Raw genomic sequence first — 25,379 nt, forward strand, 5'->3', positions numbered from 1 at the left:
GAAAGGTTGTCAAAGAATGCATGGTTTTCAGGTCGACAAAAGCGCTTGAGAACCTGGAGATCTTTATACTTTTCTTTGCTGACCGCCAGATCAGTAGGGTAGAGCTGCATCAGCGTTGGAAGATTTCTAAGAATTGATCCCTTCTTCTGGGGTTTTGCTATTACAGCGGTTTCCATTGAACCATTCCAATTATTTCTATATGACACCAATTTGGGATGCTGAGCCTCAAACCGGATTTCCTGCACTGGCCTCGTGGGAAAGGGACATGTTGCTTTAAAGTTTAGTTTCATGTGGTCAGTGAAGCTCAAAAACTGATTGCGAGAAAAACGAATAACATTGTATGGTGTTGGTTTAATTCTAGCTTCTTCTAGGACACTACACCAGTCTTCTGGCAACTCCACATTAGCCTTTTGGTTTACCAGGCCCATGTCTCTGTCACACTCCATGTAAGAGTGTCCTCTGATGGGGAAAGTCAGCTTGACAGTCTTGAAGCGCTTGTAGGTGTGGATCATTGTGTGGAAGAAACGATTGATGGTGAAGTTTTTGTTCTGTCCAGCACATCCATCACAAAAAGCCTCCAGGTCAGTGACATCACTCGAAAGATGATTTGTAAAAAAATGATACAACATTGACGCAACGTCATTTGCACCCTTCTTTCCTTTGGTCTCGTCGTAGGTATATATGTATACATCATTTGTGGACAGCACGTGTATGTTGAAAGATACAAAAGTAAGTTGGCGACGGTAATAGACTTCATTACACGTCTTGTTTGGTATAGGTAAATTTTTTTGATAATCAAATGATATTGCCTCAATCGCTTTAGTTGCTCGAGCACGTCTGTGTGCCTCCCACTTTCTTGTGTAAAATGTATCAGCTTTGCGTTTGTGAAGTTCATGTTGTTTGGTCAATTTTTCTTTTTCTACACGTAGGACATCTACATCTCTTTCATTCTTTGAGATGCATTTTTCCACATGCTCTATTTTTAAAACTAACTCGTCACAAGTCGCACAAGTGTCTTTCCTTGGGTATCCAAACCCTATATTGAAGTCCTTAACGAAAACCCTGCGATAAGTTTCGTAAGTTATCTCTATGTCAGGATGTGTTTCTCGGAAGAGGGCATGCATTTTGCTGACATTAAGCTCTGCTGATAGATACAGCTTTCTAGTTTTGCCAAGCGCATAGTGAGAATGTCTTCCACGAAAGCTTGATATGTGTGCACGGATAGCTACTGTCACATGGTCAGGAAGCCTGTGTGGCCTATTCTTATGTCGTCCTCTGATATCTTTAGGAGGACACCCTATTGTAAAAAAAATCATTAGTAAGTGTGAGTAATAGAGGCGGATTAGTTGATTGGGGGAGGGTGTGGGGTGTGGGTGGTAAGTGTAGCACATTTTTGTTTAATTGTTGTCCTGTTGTTACTAAATAAACAAATTTCTCGTGCATAAAAGTTTTTTTTGTCACAAATCAAAATTTGAATTTTTTCTTTTGTAAACAGAAGAATCTCTTCCTCTGCCCTTCCCGTTTAATTAAAATTAGTCCACACTTACTCAAAAAAAAATGATAACATTATTAATCCTCCTAGTGGCAGTGCTAATATAAGTTATAAATTAGTGAATATCTTTCCATTAACAGTCAGCCGTTACGACTACACAGTTAGTCTAAGTTAGTAATGCTAAATTAAAATTATTATTGAAATTGAACTGTTTTATAGTGGAACTTTACCCATTTTATTGCTTAAATAACAATAAAAATAATAATACAAAAGAAAAAAAAGTAAATTAGAAGAAGTTTCGCTCTTAAAAATACAAAAAATAGTATTAAACACACAGTATCTATGAAATATCTTTGTAAACTGTACTACCATCTAATATGAAGCTTTCACAGCAATAAATAAACAAAAATGCAAGAGCAAGCTAAAAATAAACGAGCTGATACGAATTGGGTTTAGATCAGCATACAATAAAAATAAACACGTTAGATATATCTAAATACAAAAATCTATGTAAAATAAACACGTATTTTTATTGTATACTAATCTAAACCCAATTCGTTTACATTTTGTATATGTAAATTTTACATATACAAATTTTGATAAATATTGCTTTTGTTTGTTAAAATAGTGTTTAGTATTGTTTGAAGTTAGACATTACTTTATATAAAAAAATATTCGGAAGCTATTATTCAAAATCTGTTAAAAAAACACGAGCTTTAATAAGTGGGCTAAAACCTATTCACAGTACTGTATATATATATATATATATATATATATATATATATATATATATATATATATATATATATATATATATATATATATATATATATATATATATATATATATATATATATATATACACACACACGTAAATGTATATACACACACACGTAAAAAGTGCGGTCCTATAATTAATGAAGTGGATAACATTTAAAAGTTTGAAGGCTTTGCTCCAGGATATAGGAAAGTAGCTAACCATTTTGTGCCATATGAATCTAATTTAGGACAAAGCTGGGTCACTTCTTTTGAAAAATCAAATGAGTTAAACACTGCTTTCCTAATCGTTCAAAATAAAGCCTAATGGGAAGTTTTTTTTGGAGATCCAAAAAACTTTGCTCTTGCAAAAGCAAAGAATGTAGAAGGACATGATACCAATACTTAGATGAAAAAATAATCATACTGAACCAAAGAAAATTAAACGCTGCGCAAATACACACAGTGGTACTTTTTGCTGCTCGTTTGCAGTAAACGTATAACTCTTTAAAATATGTTTCTTTACGTAGTTTTTAGTTCTTCATGCAGAAAAAATCTCCTTATCGGTATCAAGTTTAGTTACATCACCTGCAGTTTCCATCTCGAATGTTTGTGTTCTTAAGTTATAAATAACACGTGGGGAAAAATGTCATATTTTCAGAATGTAGAAGATAAAACGATTGTCATATTTTTAAAACCTTTTGTTTACCATTCCTTTTTAATAGATAATCAGTTTTAATCAAACTTTAAGATGAAAAAAATAGTGAATGAGAAATTTGATGACGTGAGCATGCGCAGTGATCAATTTAAAAATGGAATTACAAACTTTGAAAACTTTGAAAGAAAAAAAACAAACAAAAAAAAACAAACCATAAGCAATGGAAAAACAATCGTAGCCCAAGTTGATTTCAAAACCACAAAAATATGACGCTTTTTCCCCTTTAGTCTTCATATAATGTCATCATTTTGACTTATACTATTGTAATATTTTAACATGTGTTGTTATAACATGAAAAATCGTTTTGGAAGAGCTAATAAACACAAAAGTTAAAAGTTATAAAAAAAAAAAAATCTCCATTGAATTGGTAAAGCAGCGATCATCTCGAATGCAAATGTTAGATATGACAAATAAATTTTTATCCTGCTTTTAAGATGAATAACAACACCAAGTATACAAACTGCTCTACTTTGATTTTGATTTCTCAAGTACAAGACTTTTTGTTCTTTATAAAAGCCCTACATATCTTATATCATTAACTGAGGTGACTTTGACCACCGGGGTGACTGACCACTATTCGTGATTTTGTTTCCCTGCAAGTAATTTTCTTGTTCTCTTGCAAGTAGCAGATTAGAAAAATACACAAGGCAATAATTTATTAAAGAACTAAGCACAATAACAAAAGAAATAATTTTTAAAGAAACAAAATCACAAATAGTGGCTAAAGCCACCTAAATTTACGGCAGGATCGTTTCCATATCTACCCTGAATCGACACTTATCGTAGGTTTTCAAAATTTAACAGAAATTTTGCAACAAGTTTTTTTTTTTTTCATATTTGTATTTTATGTATGAACAGCATGGCAATGCACTTCCATTGAATACAATGAAGCTGCAATACATTCTCAGCAGATTTATGACGTTACACTTAAAAATACTTTTTTTTTTAAGTAGTAGTAATTAGAGGGTTCTCAATAAAAAATAAGACGAAAACTGAGTGCTGAAAGACATCAGTATACTAATAGTCAATTACGCGATGCTATTGATGCTGTTAAAAAGGGTATGTTGTGTACGCAGCAAGCAGGACGTTTGAAAATTTTTCTATCAAACTTAGAGAGTTTTTCTCTAAAAATTTAAGGGTCTGCGTATCGTTTCATTTCTGTATCGTTATCATTCCGATATGATAGTGGAAAAAAAGTCATCAGATCAGAGTTGTTAGTGGGTTGGGTTAACCCATGGGTTGGGTTGGGTTGAGGAAGTATAACCCACTGATAACCCACGCCTTAGCTGCATTTTCATTGTATTTTCGCCGTTTCACCGTTATGTTTATTTCATTATTTGCGCTTAAGATTTAACGGATTTGCTATCGAATGACGCAGTTTTAATAAAGCCAACCGTCGAAATTCGTGATGTGACTGACGGCATAAAAGATATATTTGAAGGTATGGAGAAGGTTACTGAACCAACTATGCAACTAGTAGTTCCGTCTTACTACCTACTGATTAAGCGGCTTCAACCTGCACCAGGATTGACAACAGCAGCAGCAACATTTCGGCAAAAACTCATTAAATACTTAGATTTAAAGTTTTGGACATCTATTAAAGCAATGCATTGGCTATCTTGTTTCCTAGATCCCTCTTTCAGAAATTTTGCATTTATACCTAATGTGACGGCGGCTGACAAAAGATTTAAGCGTGACTTGCTCAATGACGTCGATCAGTGGCTTCTGGCTGAAATGCAGCCCGCTGCTACACAAATTGCCAGGAAAGCAGCAGCAGAAGAATTGATGGAACAAGGTGTCCAACTCCAATTGGAAGCGCCAGCAAAGAAGAGAAGAACGGACCCGTTTGATGAGCTGCGAACAATGCAGTCAACGCGAGATCGGCCACAGACGCAAGACGCGCAATTACATAATGAAGCAACAGTGCTACAGGAGACTTGCCAACATGAACTGTCCAGCTACAAGAGTCTTCGTGTTACTGCTGCGTGCAAGAATCCCGTAACCTTCTGGAAGGACAACGCAGCCGATTATCCCATTCTAGCAGCAACATCTCGCAGACTATACTGCATATCAGCAAGCTCTGCGCAGTCAGAAAGAGACTTTTCTTCTATTGGGCACTCCATTACAGACACAAGGTCGCAACTATCACCGGCTAACGTAGAAGCTATCGAATTAGTACGCTGGGGAATGCGAAATGACATGTTTCACTAATATAGTGCTCATTTATGTTAAAGCTGTTCTTTGTTAGTTTGCTTACTAACACATATAGTGACAGTAACTGAGTAACAACATATTATTTGTATCTAATATGGTTGTATAGGCTAGAATGTATTAAAATGTCGCCAATTTAACGGTATAATTATACATGTTTGCATGCACTCCGTGGGTCAACCCATGGGTTGGCTTGGGTTCATGTGGCAGTGGGTTGGGTTGGGTTGGGTTCAATTTTCTTAACCCACTAACAACTCTACATCAGATTGACAAGAGTTCCGGTATATACCGAGATCTAAACTAACTACAATACCGAATAAAATTTTTTTACCGTTATTTTGTTGTAATTATTCCGATGACACTTTTTTTTTCCGCTATCTTATCGGAATGATTACAGTACGGAACTTAAACGATACGCAGACCCTTGTAAAAATTGAATAACTCTTGTTGCTTTACTCCCAAATGCAACACATATCTTGCAGCTACTCGATGTAGCTGTTTTTGGGCCAATAAACGCAACGTGGAAATTCTTTTACCAACAATGTCGCATCGCCCATAAAGGAGAGGAAATAAACAAGGAAAATATACATGTGGCTTTTTATACTTTATCAGCTTCTTCACTCAATCTTTATTGAATCGTGCATTAATTCAAGTTTTTTAGAGCAGTTCAATGAAACTGACGATCACTTAGGTAAGAAAGGTGACGTTGAATATCTGCAGCTTTTTCATTTTTTAAAAAGAGCCTTATTTTCGGCAAGTAGAATTATAACTTTATCTGATGACGTACAACAGAATAATGAAAATTAATCACCAAGATGTGTAGAAAATGTAAAAAATGTAAAATATAGAAAACGTGAAATAGAGAAAATGTGCAAATTCTTGCCGACGTGCAAATGTTGATTATAATGTTGCAGCGGTAGCAGAACCAAAAACAACTTGTTTCAATTCAAAAAAAAAAATTATTTTTGAGATCGCCAAAACACACAGTTCAAATGTCCAAGCGCAATAGAACGTTTACCTTCGGTTGTGACATCTGAAACGTAGCAGCGAATTCAAAACAAGTATGTTATAAATGCACTAATCATTCATTTGAAACCGTGAGTACGTTATAAATCAGACACAAAAGCAGATTTTACGATATACGATAAGTAAGTGTGAAACACATACGATTAGCCAAGAAAACTGAGTTTCAAAAATTTGATCAAAATTAATACATAAGTAATGGTCTTTATCAGTAGTTCTCGGTGATGGTTTTTAGGCTAACATGTTCATATTCCTCGGTCTGAACCACTGTAATCAAGAAGTTTAGTGAAAATTTTCTTTCATAACGTTTCTTTACAGAAAAGCTTAAAAGTATCAGTTATCAGCTCTATTGCCTTAAGCCAGAACAAGTTTTGATTCTTAGTTTACTGATAATATTTTCAGTAGTTCAACATTTACATGCACCGAAAAGCGGTATTGACGACAGGGTAGTTTAATCCACTTGCTACCACTGTGTTAGGGAGCTAGGGTTGCCAGGTGTCCGGTTTTGAACCGGACAGTCCATTATTTCAATTGTCTGTCCTGTAAAAAACAAAAACAAATACCGGACTTGTAAATGTCCGGTTATTTCAAAAATTATGGAAAATCTGTTTTTCTTCATTGATTGTTTACGCATTATTTTTAAAAAAATAGCCAGAACTTATTATTTTTTAAAAATAATAAATTCTGTTTATTATTAGTGAAAATGTTTAGTTACGTTTAATTATATTAAACGCAAAGGAATTTAATTTTCGAACGTTCAAATTTTAGAATTTTTATTGGAGCATTGAAAGTTTGTGTAAATAATAAAATAAACGCAAACAAAAATTTATTAAAAACTGTTAAATTTTCAGTTTTTTGCAATTTCAAAAAAAAAAAAAACTGCAAAAAGCATTCGAGACTAAAATTAAATATAACCATGAAAGTAAAAAATAAAATATATTAGAAGCAGCTAGGATGTGTAATAGCACTATTAAAAACTGAAAAAGAAATTAAAAATTAGTATTGTAGTGTAAAAGTAGTAGTAAATGTACTTTTCTGTACTAATTTACTTCAAGGCTTGTTTTTAAAAAGTTACGATTTTCAAATTAAAATTGAAAATTAGTATTGTATTGCAGTATAAAAGTAATGGTAAAAGTACTTTTAACTTTGATAACTTTTATCAAATTCGAGCAGAAGTGACAGGGGTCACAAAGGTTTCTATATATCTTTTCATATTTTATTATTAAAATTTAGAAAAAAGTAGGGGGTCCCTCGGTTCATTATTCCTTGTATATCCTCATAAAATGTATTGTAGTATTAGTATATATTGTTCCGTCTTTAGTTCTCCAAATGAAACAAAATGAATTTTCACAAAGAATGTTGGGATCGGGGGGGGGGGGGGGTCGGATGTATGAGAAAGTGTCCGGTTTTTTTAGAAAAGAAATCTGGCAACCTATAGGGAGCTCCTTCGAACTTGAAGCATAATTAGCTAAACGTCAATCGCATTTGAATCAAAAGCCTTTAATTAGTTGTTTGCAAGATAATTTAATGAAGTTCTAAATTATTTCGTTGTTTCGTTTAAAAGATTAATGCTACGGGTCTTCAAGTTTTCAATAAAATGGGAAACAGTGTTTCCTAACATGATAAAAGTTAAAAACCAAAAATGCTTTTTTCATAAAAATGTTGGTATTTATATATTTTATATATTTAATTGGAAATCTCTGAGCGAATACCAATTAAATAGATTAACTTCACTGATGATATATATTTGTATTTTGAACAGTATAATAATCTGAACTTAACCAGTTTCAAAAATTATAGAGTTGTCCATGCTCTTATATCCATGTATATTATTTATATTTAAATGGATCCTTCTCTATCTACTTTAGAATATTATTTAATAATTGGCAATGTTCTTACACAGACCTTTTAAAGATGCATTTTTTATTCATTTAAGAAGATTTGTAACACAGAATGTGTATAATGGATTTGAGGGTAAGTTCCATTTTAAAAAATAAGGTAATCAACACAGGACTTTATTATTGTAAATCTAAATTTTGATTAATGTGGATATCTACCAAAACTTCTAAACCTTCTAGGAATGTACAATCATAGATAAAAAATATGGTTGTAAACTTGATTTAGTTTTACACTTTGTGACTGATGGTTTTCCTACCGTTAAATGTGCTATTATATGGTAGCAAAAAAAACCTTATTTTTATATAACATGAAAATTAAATTCAAGAATGATAAAAAAATCTTCTTGTATCTGAGATTTTAGTATCACTATTTTAAAAAAAGCTAGTTTTTTTTAATTTTTAAAGAAATTTGTGAAGTAATTGTTTCTTTAAATCAATTTACTATTATATATGTTTTGTATGTGTGTTTGCTTGAACATGTTTTGTATGTTAATGGTTTTTTTTTTATTTGAAACACTGAAGTTAATTTTTCTATAATTACAGTATTTCCCTTCCACTCAATATTTACAACTAAGTTTTGTTGCAAGTAGACTAACTGTTGTAATGGCATTTTACACAGCGTGATGCGCACACCAAATTTTGAGATGCACTGTTGATGAAAAACAGTTTGCTCTGTTTTTTAAATGTTTGTTCAAAAATTTTTCAAAAAATATTTGGTCAAATTGAAAAAAAGGTTGGGTTACAATTACAACTATTAAATGTTGTGCATCCTAATATATAATAAACATCTGAATTTTGTACAGTGAATTTCAAGAGTAACAAAAAAATCAGATTCTTTTTAACTTAAATATCCTGGCACTAAATATTATTAGTATAAAGTAGCACTATTATTATTAGTATAAAGTAGCACTAAATATTATTACTATAATTAAATATTATTAATACTAAATATTATTAGTATAAAGTAGCACTAAATATTATTCAATTTTGATGAAATTTGTTGTGTGAGATTCTTTTGTAACATTAGTATGCTGGTTTATTTATTAAAGTGTTTTTTTTTGGGCCAGTTTAATCTGTATATTCATATTAGGGTATTTTTAATTTTTTCAATTTTGGAAATTCAGCTTGCCTGCACCTGAAATAATGAACCAGGTAATAAAATAACTTTAAGCCCAAACTTTGAAAAGTAATTTTTCTCTAAATGCTACATTTTAGCCTAGTTATCAATTTTAGGTAAAGGGCGGAATGAAATATGGATGTGTTTAGTTAGTATAACTGGCAGAAGATGATTAAAAAAACAATAACTATTATATACCTAAAATTAAGGTATTATTATGTATCATTGAGATTGATTTGTTCTTCCAATTGGGTCAAATTCTAAAAGTAAGTGATACACCTAAGCATTTCTAGCATTTTGAAGCTTTGTATAGAAAAGGGGGCTTTGTATAGCTTGGGGGCTTATATCCTCTAAGAAGAGTGGATGAGGATAAATGTCTTAATTTATTACAATGTATAACTGAGACAGATTTGGTTTTCTATTAAGACTTAATTATATAATTCAATAATAGGCCTAAGGATTTCTAAAATTATCAAGCTGTGTTTAGAAGAGAAGGATGGAGGCATAAAATATAGTTGGAGGTGCAATAAAGACTTTTATCGCTGACAGTATTCATAAGTATAGAAAATTGAAATTTCAGCATCAATAATGTTTCTGAAATGTAACACTTTCTTTTCTAGAGATAAACAAAAACACTATTTTTGATATAAATATTGAATTTATGATGAGATTCACATCATGTTATCTTTTTTTCTGTTTTACTATTACTTTTTATTCTGTTTTACTATTGCTTTTTTTTATATGCTTGCTACAACGGCTCCTTTATTGCTGTATTAATTTTCCTGTGCAGGGAAATTAGAGCTGGTATTAATTTTCCTGTGTAGAGAGTAATAGTTCTTGTTGATCCTCCTCATTGTGAAAATTTCTGAAACAAGCTTTGCAAACCTTTCAGAACTGTCATTAACAACTTCCAGCCTATTGACAATATTGAAAAACCTATTGAGTTGGTCGACAAAACACCATAGAAAAGCCAGATTGTTAAACAAAAGTTCATCCTCCGTTTTGGTCTGTTTCAGTAAACTGAAGATGAACCAAGACTTCTCTCTAATAAATGGAGCAAGACCTGTGGTGTTTCTTGTTTAAAGTACAGATCTTTAAACACGTTTGACTGAATGTTGAAACTGATCAGAAACAGGTTTGGATATCTCACTCTATATAAGAAAGATCAGGGTCTAGTAGTGCTAATGGTTCCAAGGTCTCATCTAGGTACCACCAGCATCTCTCCATTGACATCAGGGTGCTCTCAATTGCATTTAAAATTTTATTCAAACCAGATTCATGGTTCTCAATGTATTCTTTGGATTGCACTAATTGACAGTAGGCTTTTATATCCTGAAAAGGTGCAGCTGAGGGCAATGCAGTCCTCAAAAACCAGACAAACTCTACCATTATCTTTAACTCTTTCTTTTGAGGCAAAGTCAAATCATAGGGCAGCTGTATGCTCAAAATCAAAACTGGATATTTTCTTCAGTTGCCAAGAAGGTATTACTGATGGGTTTAGAATCAAAACTTACCAGTTTGGAAGGATTATCCTTAGTATCATTCCAGTTTATCTGAAATCATTTAAACATTAAATTTTCTGGTGCTGCTGTTTTGCCTGTGTTAATTGCTCCTAGAAATATTTGATATGAAATTCATAAATTTGCCTCCACAGTCAAGCTCCCTTAAAATAGAATCCTGTCTTTGGCAAAACTTGATATTAGCTCCAGTATTTGAGGAAATTGTGTCAAAATATAGTACCTTCATATCATCATCACACATTCATACTCTCTCTACCTTAGCTAAAGCGTCAAAATGAGCAGCTTCAATATCTCCATCAATAATAGATGAGAAAGCAAACTCTTTTTACTTTCTTCCCATAAGTTATATCTTCAATAATCTTCCCATGAAAGTGAGCTATTATGGGAAAAAGTGCTTTCTCAGCAGCTCTTTAAACCCTCTCTTATGTTGTACTTTTTCCTAAAAGGTTTTCTTATTAGATTGCCAAATGGTTAAATGAGGCAGTGAAAACTCTTATATATTTCCACTTGAACTAACAATTAAATGTGTACATAGGATGCATCAAATTTCTGGATGATATATTTTTTTGAAAACTGCGGTCATGGCAATATCTTGAACAGAATCATTGACTAATTGTGATTAGTCATTAACTGGACCTGGCTGTGTTATATCAAAAGAACAATCTATACAATATTTTAATCTATAACAATATTTCTATCTTGAACAGAAAAGTATTTTACTTTCTGAGGAAAACCAAGTTCTGTAGTCAAGTAATCTCTCATAACAAATTATTTATATCTTTGAGGTAACTTTTCATATTTCAGCCTTCTCTGTTGTATTATCTCTTTTCTCTGTGTATATTACTTTTTTATTCTCCAGGGTCATCTTACAACAGGTCCTTTGATCTCTCATTTATTTTATATCTTTATGGTATGAGTCCATATTAAGGCTTGCATAGCCTTAATGTGGACTCATATCATACAGATATGATTGATTGATAAGATCAGTGATATGTTTCCTTTAATGATAATATAAACTACATATAGAAATTATAATTATACATCCACATAGTCATGCATACCCTGCACACTGCATTGTATAATAATCATATAACAAATATAGTTAATTTATATGTAAATAAAAATGAACTTTTTTAACAAATAAATGTAGTTATTTATTATGTAAATAAAAATAAACTTTTTAATACGTAAATAAAAAGATTTTTAAATGCAACTAAAGTTGCATTTAAAAACCTTTTTTACAAGAAAAAAAGGACCAGTTATGCAAAAAAAATTACTTAGATATATTAGTTACTTATAGAATTTGATCCAAATAGAAGAACAAATCAATCTCATTATACATGATACATCGTAGGTAAATAGAAAAAAATTATGCTTCTAAGTTAATTTTTAAGTTCCCTACCAGCCTTCTGAAGAATGATAGTTAAATATGACAAATAAATTCTTGATGGAAGGGCTCCCATGCTTGTCACTCACTGCTCATTTTAATGGAAAAAAATTCAGATGAGGGTCTAGAAAGCTAGATGTTTATAGGCCTAGATGTGTTTTTCAACCACTTCCTAGCAGCCTTTTCCTTGCCGTGTAACAGAGGAAGAAACTAATTATTAATAAGTTCATGCATCTATGACCCAACAAAATTTCATCAGTTCATTTGGCAGCAATACATGATTATTTACCAAGTACATGAGAACTGCTTTCTTCTTGTCAATTGCATTAGTTATGCAGCTGCTGGACTTAGTTCAAATTGAAGAAAGTGCAAACTGCTAAATGTATTACACATTTTTACATAAACTAGCAGAAATGTAATGGCAAAAGTGTGCCAATTTGTATAAAAATCTGTAGTGGACACCATTTTACGCTCTATTTCATGTTTACACTTCAAATGTTATGCTTTGCAGAGTTTCTTTGTAATTTCTCTGCAAAATGTTCTGTATTATCAAAAAACTTCACAAAGTTTATGATTAATCACAACAATAATATTGCACTACCTCCTATACACATTATGTGTATAGGAAGTAGTGTAATATTATTGTTGTCTATATATGGATACTTTACCACTTTACTCCCTGGCTGCAATTTTTACTGTAATGGTTAGTCTCTTGGTATGGTTCTAATCGGGACACCATAGATTGACTATTGATGTTGCCTCCTAAAAACTCTTAAGTTTTCATTTGTTTCTATGGTTGCAAACGCATATCTTCCACATAACGAGGATTTTACTTCATCACCAGAAAAACAAAACAAAAAATGGAAAACTGTTTGGTTTAGATTTAGATTAACTAATCAAAGCCTCATCACAATAATTGTCATCTTCAAGACAATTGTCATGGTTATAACAATCATCATAGTCAGAACTATCATCACGCTCACAACAATTATGTTAACTGGAAGGAATGAAGCCAGTTCACTACATATTCAAAAATCCATGATAATGGTAATGACAGTAATTGTTTTTCTTCTGGTAGCTATGCAATAATCAATTTGACAAACTGTTTGATCTAGCACAAGGAGCTCTCAGTGTTCCAGCAACTTTCTTTGGCAAAATTTGAAATAATATTTAGTCAGTGGCATTATTCTCAGAACAAACAAGACAAGTCTAACTTTAAAAACACTGATTTGATCACTGAGTCAATTTTTTAGATTTTGTCTTTTACATATGCATAAACCTTATTGTTGTTGTTATTACTTTTATTATTATATTGTATTATACTGATTTGGTTGCACAGTGTACTCAAGGCACACTAAGAGTGCTTGTAAATTTTGAAAATAAAAATTCTTAGAAATAAAAAATGTAAAAAAAAAAAAAAAAAATAGCAAAATTTTAACTGGTTAAAAAAATGATTTTATTACAACCATTTTAGTCTGACAAACAAACAAAGTTTTATAGAATTAAATTTTTTTTATTTTTTGTTTTATTATAATTAGTGATTTGATCTTTGTTTGATTTTTTCTTTTTTTGTGCTAAATTTACTTTGTTTGGTTTGGAAAGTTTCTTTCACAGGAGATTTTCTTAAAACACTGGATGAAGACATTTTTTAATTATTAAAATTGCTGACAAAAAGTTAGATTCATCCTTAAATTTTAAGCACGATATAAGCATAGCATTTATTTAGTAACCATAATTTATAAAAATAGAAATCTGATTGAAAAAGGCTTGTTAGTACATAAAACTGTTGCTGTCTTCAACTTCATTTCCTTCAACTCATTAAACAGGTTAGTTATCTGTCTTTTTATCTTTTCCTATCAAATCTCCTCTACTTATTCTAGTACTTATAATCAAGCCTCATGTCCCATGTTTAGTTATCTTTCTATTTATTTCTTTTTTGGTGTTATTTGTAATCTTTATGAAATCAGGTTAAACAACATAAATGCTCTGCAACATCAAAACTCTACAAGTGACCTAAACCCTGATATATCTAGTTTTATTGGGATCAAACTTTATAATTCGTTAAATAAACTAAGACCAAAGATATGTGTGTGTGTAGTGAAAATTTGTTGTCTTTAAAAATAACATAATTAACACTAATATAATAATCCTATACAATAAAAAAGTAATATAATAATTGGTATAGTAATGTTTAAAAGATTATTTTACGACTTTTTATATTGTTACACCAAATATATTGTTACAGCGTGATTACATGTAAAAGTAGGACAATCATTCTACCCTCAGATTTTCATTAAATTTTAACCTGTGGTACCGATCAATGAAGCATGAAAAAAGCGTGCTTTTAAATGCAATTGATTATATATGGTGAATTAACCCATTTATTAGAAAATGATTGGTTACCTCAAATATATATATTAAATCTAAGCAAGAGGAAAAGAATCGGAAAAATTTAGTTTTTTCAAATGAATTTAACAAAATAGATATTGGGTAATTCCGAGTAAAAGTGGGACAAAAAATTAAATTTTCACCCCATCCCCCCAGATTTCCATTAAATTTTAACCAGTGGTATCTATCAATGAAACATGAAAAAATGCAAAATTTGAGACCCCATCACCAAATGGTTCAAAAGTAATGATGGTTTGAAATTTATCCTAAAATGCCATATTTTTTGTCCACATTCCCATGATGGATTTTATAGCATCATTTTTATTTTGAGCAATCAAATTTTGAACAATTTGAATTCTAGTGAAAGAAAACAGCTGAAAATTAATACCTAACCATTTTTGAGGGTGTTGAATCAAAATATGTAGAGAAAATAGCACAAATAACATTTTTTGACAGTCATTTTCTGATTTTAAAATGGCAAAGACAAATTTTCTGTTTTTTTACCATGGCTTTAACTTTTACTAATTCCTGGTGTTACCAAACTCTCATGGACTTGAATTTTTTCAGATAAAAGAGATGTTAAACCACTTTAACATAAAAGACTATTTTGGTGTTTTGAATCATTATAAAGATGTGCTATTTTGAACTTTAGACTGAAAATGCCATTTTTTGGCATTTTCAAATGCCCATGTTCTCCATTATGGATATTTTAGTGGTACCTTTTCCTGAATAATTCAAGTTATAGTGGAAAATATTGGCTAATAATTGGTATTTGACCATTTCTGAGGGCAGTCAATCCAAAAATAAAGAAAAAATAACCCAAATCAAAGTTACAGAACGTTTACAAGTTTAAAAATAGATTTTTTTAAATCAAGATATTGTTAGTTGTTTAAATGTCGTTTATGTGAAATCAGTTGTGATATATTAAACCTAAAAATTATTTTAGTTCCTGTAGTTCCATTGTGAAAATTGCTAGAATGTTACAGAACTAACAATTTTGATAGTTGTGTTAATCGTAAATATCTGTTGGTTTTTATTGATGCTTTTGAGGGATATTGTTCGTATAAAAAAAAACAAGAAAAATTTCTAAAGATAGGTTTTTGTTTGAAGAGAATATTTTTATCATATCATGAATGTGTTGCAAGAAAACTATAGTTTTGGATTAAGTAATTACTGAGTCTTATTTGTATATTCATTTTCTTAATCATGGCAAACAGTCAACAGGTGCTCAATTGGAATTTTACTAGGAAATGAATGTCATGTGACAACATACACACCCTTAGTTGGAATTGAATACTTTGAAGACCTTCCTGATGATGAAAAAGAAGTTAATGTGAAATATTAATGTGAATGTGAAGGGCTGGGCTATTAATTATCAATATCAATTCATCAATTTGTCTCCATCATGAACATGTTCATTTGAAGCACTATGCAACTAAAGAAGTACTTTCTGTTAAACTAAGTTCTGTTGTTATCCACAAATCTACTGCAATCCATTTAATGCCCATAAAAAATATAGGAAAGTTATTTATAGCAGTTCTTTTTTCTTTGTTAAACTTTCATTTACAGCTTATTTAAGCTAATTTTTTTAAAGTTTAACATTCAGGCATCAAACAATCTTTCAGCTTAGATGTCTTTTTTAAACATTTTTTTTATAAATATTATGGGTTCATTTTATCTTACAGGCAGTCTTCGTGAAATCAACTTGGATACAGCAAAGTTGATATGCAGTAAAGGCAAATTCATAGTACCATGTGAAAAACTTAGTCCACAATGCAGATATAAATTAGCATTGAGTGAAGCATCAGAAGTGGACAAGACAAAGATTGAAGATGATATAGACTTTCACTTGGGAAGAGAAAATTAAAACAAGTTGAAGAAACAGTTACTAGGAAAATTGCAACTGTTCTGTATGTCACTGAATCTGATCCTGCTGCACCAGATAAGATTGAGGTTCCTCCTTTGGAACCAAATGATCTGGACTACCTTGTTGACTGCATGAAGGAAAAACTTAAAGTTTGTAACAGATAGCAGCATCTTCAAATTTTGACATTAACCCCAAAATCTTGATCTGTCAGAAAAACAGCAAAAGAGTTTTCAATTTCTAAAATCAAAATTCAGTAGGCAAAGTTTTTATATGACCAAAAAGGCATCATAGCATACACTGATGTGGTTAAACAACATCAAGTCAGCCAGGATATTGTAGATATGAAAACATAAAAACTATTTTATTTTTAGAACTTGTAAAACTTTTTTTACTGTGATGATGAGTATTCAAGACAAAATGCCAGGTCAGAAAGACTACATAAATATTGTATGAACTAAACACATGTTTAAAAAGTTGATTTTGTGTAACCTGAAGGAACTCTATGCAGCATATAAGATGAAATACCCAGACCTTAAAATCAGATTTTCCAAATTTTGCAGTCTTTGGTTGAAATGGAGCATCCTTACTGGTCCAAAAGGTACACATTCTCTGCATGTGTGTACAATACACCAAAATGTGAAATTGATGTTAAGTGTTGTAGACCTTGAAAGGTTCTACCATGAAACCATTGGAATGATTGTCTGCAGCTGAGAATGAAAAGTTTACATGATTTACCAATGCAACAGTTGTCCCGGCATACAAGCTGCCCAACATTTCTTACTACAGTATCTGACAAAAGACGATGATCCAGAGGAGCAATACAAAAGTGGTAAAAGTGATCAAAATGAACAGTCAACAGTAGATTTGTGGATAACAACAGATAGAACTGACCTATTAACAATGATGCTTTGATTAAGTGAATTCATAGAGCTGTGAAAAGCTTGATATATTACTTCTCATTTATTTATCTAAAAGTCACAATCAAGCTATCTAAAACATCCTAAAGAGACATTTAGTCCTGATGAGGCAATTGTTCTGGGAGATTTTGCAGGGAACTACACATTTGTGGTGCAAGATGAGTAACTGAGTTACCATAAGAGCAATAAATAACGTTCTCTTCACCCAATTGTCATCTATTACATGAAAGAGAAATTGGAGGCATCTCTTTTTTGAGTAATCTCAAATGATTTAAACCATGTTGGATTTATCCATGAAGTTATGCATCAAACAATTGATTATATCAAAACTAATCTTTGTCCCATAATCACAAAACTTTGTTATTTGTCTGATGGCTGCTCAGGACAGTATAAAAGCTGCAAACATTTTTATGATATCATGCTGAAGATTTTTCTGTTAGTTGCATCTGGAATTTTTTTGCAACAAGTCACGTCAAATCGTCATGTGATGGTATTGGTGGCACTGTAAAAAGGCTTGTTGTCACTTCTAGTTTGCAGAGTCCAACCAAATAGATTTTCAATAGCAACCACTATTAATGGGACAAGAAGTTTCCATCAATATACACCTTCATCTACTTCAATCATAAAGATGAAACGGTTATCTGAGGATGAAGACTTTGCTCTAACATTTGATTTCCTCAATAAAAAAAAATTTTTTAGTTCAGATTGACAATGTTATGATATCACAATATCTATTGTTTAAATATAATGAACTTTACTGGCTTGGTATGGCTTCCAAAATTGATAAAAAGAATAATAAATTCATGGTAAAGTTCATGTATCCCAATTTTTCTAAATAAAAATTTCACATAGCTATATTTAGACAACTAACAATATTTTTTCCTCCTGTTCAAATGACATCACTCTTGAGATGGTGCGAAACATTTCTGCCATTTCTGTAACAATAGCACTTGCCACACAAGCACCAACAATTTTTTCTCTTGAAATCTGGCAACTCCATCAAGTTTAAATGCTTTACCAAGGAGGAGTTGGTCACCAGGATCAAGTTCTTCCCAAGACCTTGTTAAAGGAAGTGATCATCATCATCAGCTGCACCAGATTTAACTTCAAAATTCAAGCATTGAAAAAGATTTTTTTGATGCCATATAATTAATTTATTACTATTTTTTATTATTGTATTTTATTTATTAATGCTATTTTATATTTTTGTTACAATTATTGTTGTTATTGTTGCTATCATCATTATAGCTTACATTGTTATCAGTATTTGAATTATTTATACAGGATTTGTAAGCTTTAGTGTAAAACTTAGTTTAGTGTTAATTTAAAGTATGATTAGAAGTCATAAAAGCTTTGTAACTCAGCAGTTATTTATTTTCAAGATTTTTAAATTTGTGTAAGATAAATAAAGTTTCAAAGTTCAGAAAAAAAAACAAGAGAACAGTAAAAAGCAATTTTGAAATAGGATTAGAGGAAAAAATGCTCTTAAAGGTGTTTTCTTCTGTTAAATAATATTTCATTACTTTAGTTAATTTTTTTCTTACTAAGTTTTTTCTTTTACAGGCTCAGTTGGGAACACACCACTTATAAAGCTGAAGAAAGCAAGTGAAATTACTGGTTGCAACATCATGGTGAAGGCTGAAATGATGAACCCTGGAGGTTCTGTTAAAGACCGAGCAGCTCTTTACTTAATAAAAGAAGCTATTAAAAATGGTTTGGAGCCTGGTGGGACCATTGTGGAAGGTTTGTGTTTTGTTTCTTTTGATAAAATAACCTATAAAATTTGTGTTTTGTTTCTATTTACTCTACAAGCTGTCTTAGAAAAGGGTCATTCCATATGAAATCATCCAGACCATGACACCCTTACGTCTCAGAATTTGTTCATTTTTACCTCACATTTGGCCCTCACTTGGCCTATGACATTTATAGTCATAGGCCAAGTGAGGGCCAGGGAGCCTCTGACCAATTTTGCTCTGCCCCCTCCCCCCAATCTCCCTGGATTTTTTTTTTTTTTTTTTTTTTTTTTTTTTTTTTAAATGCGTTAAATGATCTAGTAATAAATAATTATTAAAATTCAATTTAAAAACATAATTTTTTTTTTAGTTTAAGTTTCAGAAACAATTTTTTTTCATTATTTCAATTCAAATCGGTGAATGCTTACCTCTTATTATATCAAAAATAAGCAAATGTTTTGTTTTGCTCTTTTCAAAGGTTGTACTTTCCTTGTTTGTATTTTTTTAAAGAATGATTGTGAATTTTAATGTTTTTGTATTTTTTTAGCAGGTAATATTATAAGTAATAAATATATTTAACATAGAGAAATGTGACATTAGAAAAAGTCTTAAAATTCATTGCCACAAAACTGGATTTTCTAGAAAACAAGGATTTGTTCAATTCAAAGATCTTTCTTGTGAAAAACAAGAAGTAATAACATGGCGAGCGAATTTAAAGGAAAAATATTGTTCAATAAGAGTTATATGTTGCTATCATGAGCAATTTTATGGAAAATATTTTGAGAGAAAAATTAAAAAGTGTTGCAATCCTTTTGGAACACACATGAAAAGTAAAAAAATTGCTATAAAAGGTAATCTAAAATTAATTACAACAGAACTTATATGGAAATTAAAATAAAAGAAAAACATTTTATTATTTATAAAAAATTCTATATTTTCAATTATTTTAAAAACTTAAAACTAAATTTGTTTCTTAGGTAATATAAAAATTTCCCTAGACTTGGCGAAAATTTTGCAAAAAAATAATGTTTATGTAACCCCAGGTTGGAAATTGTGCAGTAAATGTTACAAAAAAGCAGTAGAAACAGATGGAGATTTAATTCACAGGAGGAATGGGAATCGAAAAGTGAGAAAAAAATTAAGCTAGATGCCACTATAGAATTGCTTGGAATTTCACCAGTAAAACTAAAAAGTCTTTCAAAACACAGCAAATTGCCTGCAGCAAAACAAAAGTTTGAGAACACTATTGACAGAGTTGCAAAAATGGTCTCATTAGCATATAACATTAAAGAAACTTCTTTAACAACAGAAACAAAAAGCCCCATTTCAAACAACAACATTAACAATGACCATGATCTAGACATTTTAATGTATGAAATAAAAAAAAAAATTTTAGGGACTGACTCTTATTGCCATAAGGTGCAAATGTTAACACTTGCACCAAAATCATGGACACGTACAAAGATATCAAGCTACTTTGAAGTGTCTGAGTATCTTGTTCGAACTGCAAGAAAAGTTAAAAATAAGCATGGAATTCTATCATTGCCTAAAAAAAAAACTGGAAACCCACTTTCACCAGAAACAGTTAATTTAGTGATTAACTTTTATCAAAGTGATGAATTTTCGAGAATGGTGCCAGGAAAAAAAGATTTTGTAAGTGTTAGGAAAACCAACATGTTCAAAAAAGATTATTGCTACTCAATCTTAATGAATTACATGTTGCATTTAAAAAAGACTACCCTAACATCAAAGTCAGTTTGTCAAAGTTTTGTACTCTTAAACCTAAATGGTGTATTACAACTAATGCGTCAGGTACTCATAATGTATGTGTATGCATACATCACCAAAATACAAAACTTCTCATTGATGCCATTAGGTGGAATAAAAGTTATAAAGATTTTATGGCATTGATTGTTTGTTCGCTTGAAAATGCAGAATGTATGTTGCATCAATGTAACCAATGCCCTGGTATTGAAGCATTAAAAAGTTTTTTAGTTCAGGAGTTTATGGACCATGAGCTCGAAGAAGATGTAGCATTCAAGCAATGGCAGAGTACCGATTATACAACACTACTATTACAATCATTGCCACTAGATGAATTTAATGATTTATTATGTGACAACATTGACAACCTTACCACTCATTCATATATTGCAAAAACACAAAGTAGATACTTGAAAAACTGTAAAGAAAATCTTAACCAAATCGAATGCTAAATTTTAGGAGATTTTGCTGAAAATTATCAATATGTTGTTCAGGATGAGGTTCAAAGTTATCACTGGAGTAAAAGTTAATGTTCACTTTTTAAAATTGTACTTTATTTTATAGAAAAAAAAGTTTTCAAACACGAATCTTTTTGTTACCTTTCAGAAGATGTTAATCATGACACAGGATTTATTTAGAAGACTCAGGAAGATATAACTAGGTATATCAAAGAAAATCTACCTGATGTATCAAGTGTGAAATACTTTTTCGATGGTTGTGCAGCACAATTTAAAAATTTTAAAAACTTTATCAATCTTTGTCATCACAGTAAAGACTTTAAATGCTGAATGGGTTTTTTTTGCTACCAGTCATGGTAAATCCCCCTGTGATGGTATTGGTGGGACTGTTAAAAGAGTAGTATGCCAAGAAAGTCTAAAAAAAAAAAACAACTACTGGGCAGATTTTAGATGTTAATTTAATGTACTGCTTTTGTAAAGCCAAGATAAATGGAATTTGTTTTAAATTATTTTCTAAAGATGAAATCAACTAAACACGAGCACAATTAGAAAAAAGATATTTAGGTGGAAGAACAGTTCCTGGCACAAGGATGTATCATCATTTTATTCCAATTGCTTCAAACACTATAAGTTATAAAAAAACAAGTATTGATACATGTATTGAAATATTTGATATTATTCCAAAAATCCAACATAAAAAAAAGATTTCATTAAACATTAAAAAAATAGATTATATTGCATGTTTTTATGACAGATTTTGGTGGGTAGGGATTGCTGAAGATGTAAGTGAGCTTGATAAAAAAAAAAAAATCCAGGGAGATGGGGGGTGGGGGGGTGGGGCAAAGCAAAATTGGTCAGAGGCTCCCTGGCCCTCACTTGGCCTATGACTATAAATGTCCTAAACTAGTCAATAAATAGCACTATTTGACGTTTTATTCAAATAAATGTTTCAAAAACATTTCATGTGCTTTCGTTACAAAATTTAAATTTTTCTATAAAGACACAATTTTTAAACGCAAATTTTGATCAAGTATTAGAGAGACAATTGATGAATCTAATTTTTTTCAGTAGACCTAAGATAAAATAATGATATACAATCAAACTTTTTATTCGGGATTTTGGGCCACAGCCTTCATTTTACCTCCAAAAATCATGAATTTACAAGTCAATAATTTTGAACAAAATTGGATAAACGAGGTGTTTCCTGAGACAATTGAGTCTTGAGAGTGCTCTTTTTGGATTCTGCAAGTTAAAATCTATTGGGGTACCAAATTTTAGGAAATTTCCCCAAGCCATTATGAGGATACTATATATCAAAGTTGCTTTGTACTCGCTTCAGATAATCACTAAAATGCTGATTCAGCATTATTTTAACTGATGATATCTCTGGAACCCATGTGTATTTTTAACTAAAATTTTCGCAGTTATTATTTTTTTAATATGGACTGCAAGTGAGGTAAAAATGAACAAATTCTGAGACGTAAGGGTGTCGAAAATGTTTTTTTTTGGATGATTTCATATGGAATTACCCAAAAGCCATTTTGCAAGATCAAGATTGATTTTCTCAAAATATAGGTATTGCAGAGTTGATTGAGATTCTTTACTTGTCAGCCATTGGGGTAAACCATTTCAGAATTATTAGAAAACCTTTGGTTATAAAAAATTGAGGGGAGTTTCAGCTCGTGTGAAAAAGTTAACCTTTTTCTCAATAAGGTACAAAACCATTTTGCATTCCATTGTGAGAAAAAGTAGACAAAGAACTTAGTTTCAAACTTTGATAACTGCCAATGTTTTACAATAATATTTTGTTTAACATTACTCAAGTTGAAGATCCTATTTTTGGTGATTGTGGTATTTGCACAATTTCCTTGACTTTTGATACATTCTATTGCAGCAAGCATTTCTGCTTGTTATCTATTCACTATCAAATCTACTTCTTGAATCAAATATTTACTCTATAAATGTTTTGGGCATGTATGATTTTAAGGATTTAAAGTTTTCAGCTGCTTGCCTAGTCAAATTTATTTGATTATAATTGAAGATTGTTCTTAAGTTCTTGATATACTCATTGTCAATTGTTTTGGCTACCCAGCCACTTCTCTGGGTTTTTTAGTTCCAGATTTGTTTCAAACTAATGTTTGAAATTGTTCAAATGAAATTGTTTACCACTTAAACGATTTTAAAAGTTGAATGAGATTTTTTACACCTCCTGCTATGAGACTGTTTTGAATAAATTGAACAAAATTCTTAAAATTCTTCTTCATCTTAAAAAATGAACTCAACCATATTTTGAGAGTTCAGTTTTACACAAGAACTTGGCAACAAGTGAACCGCAATTATTAGGGCATGTTCATTTTACTGATTGTTTTTATGATTTTTTGTGTTCAAAATTTGTGTGTTAACCTGAGATTATGATTATAGGAACAGCTGGAAACACTGGAATTGGATTAGCTCATTTGTGTTTACCTTTGGGTTTCAAGTGTGTTATTTTTATTCCAGATGATCAAGCTAAAGAAAAAATTGATATGCTCAAAGGTGAATCCACTATTCCTTATGATCTTTTGATCCATTTTTTCCTCTCTTACAGAGTAAGAAATTTTTTAACGAAAGGATTTATAATTTACTTATTTTTATGTATATTTAAGAAATAAGAAGAAATAATGATGTAACTATGTCTAGGAACCCTGGCTCAAGTAAATAGAGGGGGCCTCTTGCCAAGGGTTCTTGGGAAATATTTTCACAAAATAAAATACATCTACTAAAGGAATTGCAAAACATTATTAAAACATATTAAAAAGTGTTTGAAATTCTACGTTAATTACTTTAACCTTTATCGATATGTCCATAAATTTTTTATGTCCACAAATACATTAATTCAACAATTATCTTCATTTAGCATTAGGTGCAGATGTCAGAGCTGTGCCTCGTGCTCCGTTTAGTAGTCCATTAAATTTTAATAAACTTGCTCAATCGTATGCGAAGGAAAACCCTAATACTGTATGGACAAACCAATTTGATAATGTAGCTAATCGTAAAGCACATTATGAGACAACTGGCCCTGAAATCTGGAAACAAACGAATGGAAAAGTGGATTGCATTATATTTGGTACAGGAACAGGTGGTACGCTTAGTGGTACCGGAATGTTTTTGAAAGAACGTAATCCGAATGTAAAAGTATTTTTGGCTGATCCAGAAGGAAGCGTTTTGTATAACTATTTTACTAACGGGAAGTTGGAACGAAAAGGTGACGGTTCAATCACCCAAGGTATTGGACAAGGCCGGTTAACTGAAAACCTTAGTGGAGGACCTATCGATCGAGCATTTCATATAACTGACAAAATGGCTGTTGAATGGACATTTAGGCTTCTTCACGAAGAAGGATTTTTTGTTGGTTCTTCCTCTGGCTTAAACGTAGCAGCGGCCATTGAAGCAGCAAAAGAATTAGGTCCGGGAAAGACTATAGTTACTTGCCTATGCGATAGTGGACAAAGGTATTTTGTTGACTTGTTTAGTAGAAAGTGGCTCGCCAGTAAAGGGCTTTTAGAATCAGTTCCCGAACATTACAGAAGTGCTTTGTTCAGTTAGACTAATTTTAGCGGCCATTTTTGTACCTAAACGTGTCAATTGTGTAAAAAGTCAGTTTTAAGTTAAGTTCTTTTCTAGAAAAATAAAATATTTTATTTGGCTTTGTGTGTCTACGAGGTTTTATAACTTTGATGAAATCTTTATTAGTTACTTTTTTTTTGTTTTCATGTATTTTGTTCATCCTTGACGTCCTTAAATTTGACGTACTCTATTCACCTTAAAATTTTTAAATTATTATCTAGGTAGTATGCAATACATATTGTATTATATATATATATATATATATATATATATATATATATATATATATATATATATATATATATATATATATATATATATATATATATATATATATATATATATATATATATATTGACAATCAATCACCGAAAAAATATATGCAATTTTTTTGTATCATGAAATATATAGTTTTGAAAAAAATTCTTATCAAATTTTTTTGAAGGTCGTTTATGATGAATTTGAAAAGAAAATATGGTAGCGCGCTTTTTAGTGAACACTTAAAGAAATTTCGAACTGAATGA

At 31.0% G+C, this 25,379-nt stretch overlaps 1 protein-coding gene and 3 pseudogenes across 1 annotated transcript; 2 read left to right on the plus strand and 2 right to left on the minus strand.

Moving 5' to 3' along the window:
• LOC149887157 (uncharacterized) overlaps nucleotides 1–25,379 on the minus strand; it is a 563,485-nt pseudogene that overhangs the window by 516,084 nt on the left and 22,022 nt on the right.
• Nucleotides 8,046–24,922, plus strand: LOC145189877 (uncharacterized). Its single transcript, XM_090090275.1, has 4 exons — nucleotides 8,046–8,174; nucleotides 18,858–19,037; nucleotides 23,671–23,784; nucleotides 24,146–24,922. The coding sequence occupies exons 1-4, from the start codon at nucleotides 8,090–8,092 to the stop codon at nucleotides 24,832–24,834; spliced, it is 1,068 nt and encodes a 355-aa protein (XP_089946401.1). The 5' UTR covers nucleotides 8,046–8,089; the 3' UTR covers nucleotides 24,835–24,922.
• LOC149887178 (uncharacterized) lies at nucleotides 10,023–10,976 on the minus strand (annotated as a pseudogene).
• Nucleotides 19,481–22,136, plus strand: LOC149887179 (uncharacterized; annotated as a pseudogene).

This window comes from Hydra viridissima, unplaced genomic scaffold, assembly GCF_058129835.1.
Source record: "Hydra viridissima isolate aposymbiotic clone 2 unplaced genomic scaffold, HvirCarnegie_v1 scaffold_6, whole genome shotgun sequence".
NCBI lineage: Eukaryota > Metazoa > Cnidaria > Hydrozoa > Anthoathecata > Hydridae > Hydra > Hydra viridissima.

Bases quoted from the DNA above. Each gene is read 5' to 3' on its own strand.
- LOC145189877 (XM_090090275.1), top strand. From the start codon at position 8,090: ATGTTCTTACACAGACCTTTTAAAGATGCATTTTTTATTCATTTAAGA. The intron at 19,038-23,670 runs GTTTGTGTTTTG...TTATGATTATAG, and splicing joins TGGTGGGACCATTGTGGAAG to GAACAGCTGGAAACACTGGA. The intron at 23,785-24,145 runs GTGAATCCACTA...ATCTTCATTTAG, and splicing joins AAAAATTGATATGCTCAAAG to CATTAGGTGCAGATGTCAGA.